Source organism: Sphaeramia orbicularis, chromosome 17 (genome assembly GCF_902148855.1).
Source record: "Sphaeramia orbicularis chromosome 17, fSphaOr1.1, whole genome shotgun sequence".
Taxonomy (NCBI): Eukaryota; Metazoa; Chordata; class Actinopteri; order Kurtiformes; family Apogonidae; genus Sphaeramia; species Sphaeramia orbicularis.
This window is the reverse complement of record NC_043973.1, coordinates 45,039,794-45,049,571: the sequence shown is the minus strand read 5'-3', so window position 1 is coordinate 45,049,571 and position 9,778 is coordinate 45,039,794. Positions and strand designations below refer to the sequence as shown.

Genomic DNA, 9,778 nt, shown 5'->3' with positions numbered 1-9,778 from the left:
TTGACACCTGTGCTTTAGAGTGAAAAAATTTCAATCACATTATGAAAGTGTTTACATGGACAAACTGTCCTTAGTAATTAATAAGTGCCACGTTGAATGGATCAATGTTTTTTTTTAATGTGGTATGGCATCCTTTTTGACTCTGGATAATGTGTGCTGCTTACAAAGTGATCGGGTAATTACATAGTGGAACCCTTTATTTTTAATTTTTTTTTTTAATTTTTGTGGCGTCTTATACCTCTGCTATATGTCTCAGTGTTTGTCTTACTTTTTGTATGTTTGAAAGACTTAATAACAATACATTCATCAAAAAAAAGAAAAATAAGTGTAATTTTAACAATATTCTGCCTCAGTTTATTATTTACACGTGTATTACAACTTACAGATCAAAATGGATCTACAAAAACACAAAAGATTTAGCAACATTTAGCAATATTGTTAAAAATGCACTTATTTTTCTTAAGACACCTAATGTTGTTTATATTTGTTCAGGTTATTCACATTTTTTTTGTGTAAGGATAGTTTGTCTTTTTTTTATTTTACACTAAAACAAAGAGGAACATTTGTAGTTGTCAGTATTTATAGGTTATTATGATAGTATTTCACTGGTCTGACCCACTTTAGATCATATTGGTCTAAAATGATTGTTAATATCTTCAGTCTAATTTTTGTATTTCACAAGTTTTGCCAGATCGGACCCTTTGGCGTGTTGGTTTTGGCCCACGGGCTGCATGTTTGACACCCCTATTTTATACAGTACATAAAAAACAATAACAGCTTGTATTGTCAGGCGCAGAATAAAAAACAAAACACCAGAAAACATCAGTGTGCAGGTAGACAGACTCTGTGGAGGACCTTATTTTCTATCGATGGTTCTGACTGTTGACTCACAGCCTAAAATCTGAGCCTCTATTTCCACCCTCCTCCTCCTCCTCCTCCTCCTGATGATGATGAAGTAGAAGAGAGCATGTTTTTTTCAGGTTTCTTTATAATTCCCCTCGCTGTTCTTCATCAAAACCAGGCTGCGGCCCTTTCTCACTCCACCTATTCGTCGACCGGACTGATGGGTTTTCCTCCGTTCCTCTCCGAATCCTTATTTTAATGCTTAATTTTCCACACCTCCTGTTTCCTCTGTGCTCTGCTAATGTTGAATATTTCAGTCTTACGGAAGCAGCAGGCTGCCTGATTAACATGAATATGCAGAAAGGTGCATCCTACAGTCAACATCAGTTAATATGGAGATGATTCAGAGCAGATTATATTCAGTCCAGCTGTACATGCTGAGATGTGCGTGTCCATTCTGTGTGTTGAGTGTTACGACCCTACAGTCATCATGTGTCATTCTTCTATTGAATTTTTATTTATTTATTTATTTTTTGTAGCGCTTTTCTCCCTCCCCACCTGTAGGAGGAGCTGTCAACCTGTTTCTGATTTTATTTGCAGTCTTGGAAATAGCAGCTGATTGAGCTTTAAACGCTCTACATGTAATATTTCAACTTTCAAATATTAAAAAATTACCTAAAAATGATCATTAGTGTTGAGAATAAAGAGCTGTGAAGTTCTCCCAAAGACTCTGATGTATTAGACTGTAAAGATATGAACTGAATTTATTTCTAGCAAAAGGCAGAGGGATTTATGTGACCATCAGATGCAATGAGAACCATGAAGAAACAACTTTTACAATCAAAGAAAAGAAGTGATAAAAATAGAAGCCACTGAACACAGCTCTAAATAAAAAGAATGGAGTTTGATTCTGAGGCTTATGAAGGTATAAAGTTATTATGGGATGTTATTATCTTTTGCGAATAAAATGACTTTTCCATCTTTTGAGTGTTAAGACAAACATGGAAGTGTTCATCAATGCATAAATGGTCTATATCTAGTATTTCAACTTTCAAATATTAAAAAAAATACCTAAAATTATTATTAGTGTTGAGAATAAAGAGCTGTGAAGTTCTGCCAAAGACTCCGATGTATTAGATTGTAAAGATATGAACTGAATTTATTTCTAGCAACATGCAGAGGGATTTACCGTATATGACCACCAGATGGAATGAGAACCATGAAGAGACAACTTTTACAATCAAAGAAAAGAAGTGATAAAAATAGAAGCCACTGGACTCAGCTCTAAATAAAAAGAATGGAGTTTGATTCTGAGGCTTATGAAGGTATAAAGTTATTATGGGATGTCATTATCTTTGCTTAGAAAATGACTCTTCCATCTTTTGAGTATTAAGATGACCATGGAAGTGTTTAAAATCTCACAAACGTAATAAAGTCTTGTTAGGTCCTCCAGTAAATCTGAGTATTTCTATGAGTGAACTGTAAAGGGTTAAAATTCCGTCACATGATTTCTAACTGAATCCAAACCCTCCGTCTTCCCATTCATCTTACTTGTCTCCTTTGCTGCGGGCGATGCCGATGAGCTTCTCGATGCCACCGGCGTCCCTCAGGGCCTTGGTGTTCTCCATGTTCTTGGTGATGACCTCATGCAGAGCGCAGCAGATCGCTGTGATGGTGTCGTCGGACATGGTCTTCCCAACCAGGCTGCTGCTGTTGGGGCCTCCTCCGCCTCCCCCTCCTCCGCTGCCACTGGTGCTGTTGTTGTTGTTGCTTCCTCCGGGTAAGCGGTGCACCAGGTCCCTCATGGCGTATTTACCTGTGGGCGCACGGGGTGAGATTGACAGGGTGGATGGGGAATGTAGGTCAAAGGGTTTGGATGTTTAAAGGAGAAGACAAGGTGGAAATGTGGATGAAAGAACACAGCAGTTAGTGTTGTTTATTTTAATATACACTGCGTGGACAAAAGTATTGGGACACCTTGAATTCAGGGGTTTAAATTGTCATCTTTGCGTCTATAATGCTTCATTCTTTTTTTTTTATGACAATGATTTTAGATGTTCTACCCCTTCAAATCTGACTTAGGAAGACAAATCTCCCAATAAACTTTAAGGAAATGTTAATGTTTATAAACTATATGGACATAAATATTGGGACACATGTCTACAGCTGCAAAATGTACTGATGATGTGAGATAAAAACAACAATATTTCCTTAAAGTTTAGGGAGATTTTTCTTCCTCAAAGAGATATGAAGAAAGCAGATGGTTAGTTGTGGTGGAAAATTATTATTTACAGTCAGAGCACGAAAAATATTTTAGAAATTTAAAGGTAGAACATTTAAAATCATAGTCATAGATAAGAAAAAAAATCAATGTTGAAAAAAAATGAAGTAAAAACCACTTCTGAGGCACAAAACTAACCAATGTAATGATATTTATAGGGATGGGAATCGAGAACTGGTTGTTTTTGAGAACCGGTTCCCAGTAGCTCAATTCCTTGGAATCTTTTGCCTGCCTGCTTAACAATTTTGCTTATTGATTCTGCCTTTATTGCACGTTTTGGTTTAGAACGTAACCAAAATGGCGTCAAGGCAGAAATGCTCCAAAGTACAACTATATTTCATGCCAAAAGATGACACCAGGGCCACTTGTAAAGCTTCCATTTCTTCAAAGGGGGAAATTCCTCAAATATGCTCAAACATTTGCCCACAGCATGCAATTCATTTGCAGGAATGTCACGTGTTTGATACGCTACTTAATGACGTTTGTGAATGTAGCGGCAGAGCAAACACCAGGGTGTCATCTGTTATTAGTGCCGAAGGTTTGTTCTAAGGTTATGTCACACATCATTTATGCATACTGTATGTGTTATATTTTCTGTGTAGAGATGAAAATATAAAAGACAGTTAATGCAAACAAACCTGTTTGTACTCTTCTATTCCCTCACCCAATGAGAATCAATAAGAGAATTGATAAGGAATCCAAATGACAAGCAAAATCAATAATGGAATCGGAATCGTTAAATCATTATCAATTCCCATCCCTAGATATTTATCCCAATATAATACTACAGGGGTTGGACAAAATAATGGAAACACCTTAAAAAATCAACAAAATATAATTTAATATGGTGTAGGTCCGCCTTTTGCGGCAATTACAGCCTCAGTTCTCCGAGGTATTGATTCATACAACTTGTGAATTGTTTCCAAAGGAATTTTAAGCCATTCTTCAGTTAGAATACCCTCCAACTCTTTTAGAGACGATGGCGGTGGAAATCGACGTCTTACTTGAATCTCTAAAACTGACCATAAATGCTCAATAATGTTGAGGTCTGGGGACTGTGCCGGCCATACGAGATGCTCAACTTCATTAGAATGTTCCTCATGCCATTCTTTAACAATTCTAGCTGTATGGATTGGGGCATTATCATCTTGAGGTGAAGGTGTTTCCATTATTTTGTCCAACCCCTGTATATCATGACATTTGTCATTATTGTTTTGTATCCCAGACTGGGGCATCGATAAGGGGGAGTAAACATGAGAAATTCATGGGGCCCAGCAATTGGGGGGGGGGGGTATAGAGCAGAGGAGGAGGTCCAGTGGATACAGGGTAGAAGTTGTGAAAATTTCGTGTAAGATCCGCTGTGTAAGGGAGGCATGGAAGTCAGGAATCAGACGTTGAAAGCATGTTAAGTTTCAGTTTCATTTTCAAGCTAGTGCAAGTGATGTTATGTATGGACACCCCCCCCTCTCTTGTTCCAACAGGTTGACAAGATACTGAATTTTATGAAAGGGTCTACAACGTTTAGCTTACATGGGGCCGACAATTGGTAGCGGCGCCCCTGATCTCAGACCCCTGTTAGAAAAGAAACACCTGAATTCAATGTGTCCCAATACTTTTGTCTATATAGTGTATTTTGTAAGTATTTTTCAGTGAAACTCAGAGTGTTACTGATCATTAAAATGACTGGAGACAGTTTATTTAGCTGCTGCCAAACAGACACAGAGAGTAAAAACACACCCATCCTGTCTGTCATATACTGATAACATTTCCCTTGACAGCGTAGTGTTGCCTTTGGGGCAGCCTGACCGTGGCACCCTTTGCCCTTCATCCTAACTGGGTCATCACCCCGGGGTGGTGGGGGTGTCACGACCCCATTGGCAGCTCAGACCCACGCTGCATGTTTTTTTTTTTTTTTTTCTGATGAATGTCTTTTGATTTATATTGTACATGAAGAGATAATAAAGCCTGTGAGGGACATTCGAGGCTTCTGTTTCAGTCCGTTTCATTTGGAGTTTCATCTGTAAAAGAGGTTGTGCGATTGATGTTTGTCCGTCTGTCCGTCTGTCAGGGGGGTTATGTAAAAACTGCTGCTCTGATTTTCAAGAAACTGCTCTTTATATTGCAAATGTTTGTTTCCACCATCAGCGTAAATATGGACAGATGAGCTGAAATAAAAATAAAATGTAGAAAAATGCAAGCATTGTCGATCGTAGCGTTACTTACTGACCTATCCGTCCACATGTACTTTGGGGCACAAATATACAGGGTGGGGAAGCAAAATTTACAATGAACATTTAGTTGTTTTTTTCTCAGCAGGCACTACGTCAATTGTTCTGAAACCAAACATATATTGATGTCATAATCATACCTAACACTATTATCCATACCTTTTCAGAAACGTTTGCCCATATGAGTAATCAGGAAAGCAAACGTCAAAGAGTGTGTGATTTGCTGAATGCACTCGTCACACCAAAGGAGATTTCAAAAATAGTTGGAGTGTCCATAAAGACTGTTTATAATGGAAAGAAGAGAATGACTATGAGCAAAACTATTACAAGAAAGTCTGGAAGTGGAGGAAGCAACAACAAACGTACCAAAGCTTTTATTAAAGCTCTCAAATCCAAAATCCTAAAGGATCCAACCAAATCCATGAGAAAAATGGCAATTGAACTTGAGGTAGACAACAAGACCGTTAGGAATGCAGTAAAATATGATTTGAAGTTAAAATCTTACACAAGAACACCAAAACACTTGTTGACAACAGCAACAAATCCAACTTTAGCAATTTTTGGGAATCATGTTTATGGCCGCCTTCTAGCCCAGATCTAAACCCTCTGGATTCTGCTGTTTGGGGCGTTTTAGAACATGCTACCAATAGAACCTCACACAGCAATGTCGACTTTCTTAAAGATACTATTAAAGAAGAATGGGAGAAGTTGTCACCCGAATATTTGAGGAACACTTGCGCAAGTTTCAGGAAGCGTGTGAAGGCAGTTATTGAGAAAGAAGGAGGACACATAGAATAAAAACATTTTCTATTATGTCAATTTTCTTGTGGCAAATAAATTCTCATGACTTTCAATAAACTAATTGGTCATACACTGTCTTTCAATCCCTGCCTCAAAATATTGTAAATTTTGCTTCCCCACCCTGTATGTGTCCCAAGGCTCTACTATCTCTTGTACTGGTGGTGGTGGTGGTGGGGGGGGTTGGTTTCTACTGCACACAGGTTAAGGTTAGGATTTATGATGAGGGTCTGTATGTAACTCAAAAGTAATACAGGAGTCATGTAACTCATTACAATTTTGAGATAGTAATATTTTCAGATAGTATGCAACTACAACCCCTTTAGCCCTATCGACCCGCCTGCGAGCCTAAAAAATTTATATTAATATTCATCTACTATAAAAATATAATAAATCAGGACAATTGATGTTTTTTTCAACTTTTGCTCAAAGTTTAGACCCTTATGTTAATAAAAGTACATCAAAAGTGTATTTTAGTGCAAACTTTAATGTCCAAACGTGATTTTTAATCTTTGGGGGGTGAAATATACGCTACTAAGACCAAGAGAGTGGACCACATCAGTCCAGTTCTGAAGTCTCTACACTGGCTCCCTGTCTCTCAGAGAATAGACTTCGAAATTCTCTTACTAGCATATAAAGCACTGAATGGTTTAGGCCCAAAATACATCAGAGACCTTCTAGTCCAGTATGAACCATCCAGACCACTCAGGTCATCTGGTGCAGGTCTGCTCGGTGTTCCCAAAGTCAGAACTAAACATGGAGGATCAGCGTTCAGTTTCTATGCTCCATATATCTGGAACAAACTACCAGAAAATATCAGGTCTGCTGAGAGTCTGAGTTCTTTTAAGTCCAGGTTAAAGACTCACCTGTTCACTGCTGCCTTTGACTAAAAGACTTTTGACTTTTTAAATTTTATATTCTCTTTGAAACTCTGCACTGCAACTCTTACTTTAATATGTGTGTGTTTTTATTTTTATTTTATTTTATTCTATTTTTTTTTTTTTTTTTTTTTTGAATTTATGTGTTGTTTTCTTACTTGCTGTTTTTCATCACCTTTTACATGTTTCTTTTATAATGTTTTAAATGTGTTTCTTTTTGTTTCTTTTATTTCAATGTCCTGTGTGAAGCACCTTGAATTGCCTTGTTGCTGAAATGTGCTATACAAATAAACTTGCCTTGCCTATTAAAAATGTCCGACACAAACAATTAATTTATGCATATCATCGTCAATCCAGCCGAAAAAAACAGGCGAGGATAAAAAAAATTCTAATTTCTCTTTTGGTTTGTTACAGTTTACTCAGGCATAGTAATAGATACAATATTTTAGACAATGGGAATAGATTCTGTGAGGTCTGTAAATGTCAATAGACACCAAGAACATCCATATGAACTTTATTATTGTGAAGTCATTCTTCATTTAGTTGGGGTATGTCTTTTTAGGCGTTTTTTCCCCCTGAAAATATGGTCAGGGTTAAATAGGTTTTAATAGTAACAAGTAATCTGTCATGTATTACAGTTTGGAAGTAACTTGTACGACGCTGCCATCGTACAATAAAAAGAGTAAACGTAAAAAGAGCCAGTGTTGTTGTAGACTCCCCTGATGCCTTCATTTGGTGGATCTACAGGGTGTCCCATAAGTCTCCATACACAGGAGACATAATACATATGGTTCTAACATGTATTTCTTTATATTTCTTCTTTCTAGTTCTTCAGCAGACACGCATTGAAATGTGTTCCCGACAAAATGGCAGTCATATAGAGCATATTATATAAATCAGTGGTTCTTAACCTTGTTGGAGGTACTGAACCCCACCAGTTTCATATGCGCATTCACTGAACCCTTCTTTATTAAAAAATGAAACGTGATTTTTTTCAAATTCAAGACACAGGTATATGTTTTACTGGTGCACAAAATGAACCGTGCATTAACATCACTGTGTTCAAAGAACTAAACCAATACAGTGCATGAACTTACAACAAATTACACACCTTTTCACAAAGACATGACCTTTTTTAATACTACCACACTGAAATGGTTTTAATTTTTAACATTATGTATTCCAATAATGAACTTATTGTATTTATGCTATTTATCATTTTTAACATTTTAACACACACCCATCACCTAATTTCCATCAGGCTACAATAATAATGAATATTTACTGCAAATCAGTGTGACTGACGGGTTTAGCGTAATACGATTTCTCCATCCGCGACGGTGTGTCGGTCATCGCATGATTGTAACTGACCAGTACGGTGACCGAAAAATGTAAACAAACGCTACACATGGCTGCCTCCGTGGTTAACAGGAAGTAGCAAAAGTCATAACAACGATGTGGAAAATACTCAAATAATTCATCGTCAGACGAGTGGAAGAGATTATAAACACTTCCGGATGTGTTGTAGTGCTATAAGCAACAACAATACACTGCGTATATTGGATGTCAATCGGAGAAAGAGTCTCCGAAGCCGTTTGTTTACATACACGGACCTTGCCCGACACACACACCCGACTAATGAGTCGAGTGTGTGTCTTGACCTCCGCCGAACCCCTGAGACGGACTCACCGAACCCCTAGGGTTCGATCGAACCCAGGTTAAGAACCACTGATATAAATAAAAATGGTTTATGTCAAGAAACGTTTATTTTTCCTATGTATGGAGACTTATGGGACACCCTGTATACACAATCTGCCTGTGCACTAATGTGTGCTGGTCTTGGTAGAGCAGTACTGGTCATTACTGGAACGAAGTGGCTGCATCTGTGTTGGTAATTTGGCGAATCATTAGTAAATCATCAGCAAAAACTGGGTAGTCGCTTTTTTATGGTATCTGCTCTCACTAATTTATGCTGCTGTAGTAAATCTGGCCCCTACTTCATTTGTGTTAAAGGAGAATACTTATTTCTGTTTTGTTGGAAGAAAATCCCTCTTTTATTCTTTTCCCTACATTCTCGTTGATTTTAATACAGTGGTAGTGATGGACAAGGCACATAATAATCTTCTCCCTCCTTCCATCCAGGAGATGTTTGAATGTAGGAAAAGTCAGAATAGTCTCAGAGGAACCGGCAGTTTTAAAAAAGCTAAGGCAAGAACAAATAAAAAAAGGAGATGTATTTCTGCTAGAGGGGTTAATCTTTGGAATGGCCTGGAAGATCGATTCAAACAGTTTACAATAATTAAAACTGTTAAAAAGATGCACAAATTAACTGTTATTCAAAAATATCGAGTTCAGGATTGACTAAAGAAAATACTTGTTTAAAAGACCAGGATCAATATTGGTAGTTGAGATAAGGACATGATTTACCTGAATTAAATTAAATATATATTCTCTTCTGTTGGATATTCAGCAATGATTACACTGACATTTTTTTGTTGGTTTGTTGGTTTGTTTTCATGTGGAAACACTGTGTTAATTGTAAACAGGCTTAGGCAAAATGAGTCTGAACTTCAGCCTAAACCCTTTCAGTCGCATTGGATATGGAACCATGGATATGTTGGTTTTTGTTTGTTGTTTAAAGTAATTAACAACCGGATAAACTACTACCACTACTATTACTACTACTACTACTACTACTGCTACAACTACTGCTACTATTACTACTACCACTACTATTACTACTACTACTA

General features: G+C 37.4%; 1 protein-coding gene across 1 annotated transcript in view; it reads right to left on the bottom strand.

Annotated features, from left to right (window-relative positions):
• ctnnd2b (catenin (cadherin-associated protein), delta 2b) overlaps positions 1-9,778 on the bottom strand; it is a 595,920-nt gene that overhangs the window by 88,843 nt on the left and 497,299 nt on the right. The window contains exon 20 of the mRNA XM_030159817.1: positions 2,395-2,659. Coding sequence (XP_030015677.1) covers positions 2,395-2,659 — 265 coding nt within the window. The remainder of the gene's footprint in view (positions 1-2,394; positions 2,660-9,778) is intronic.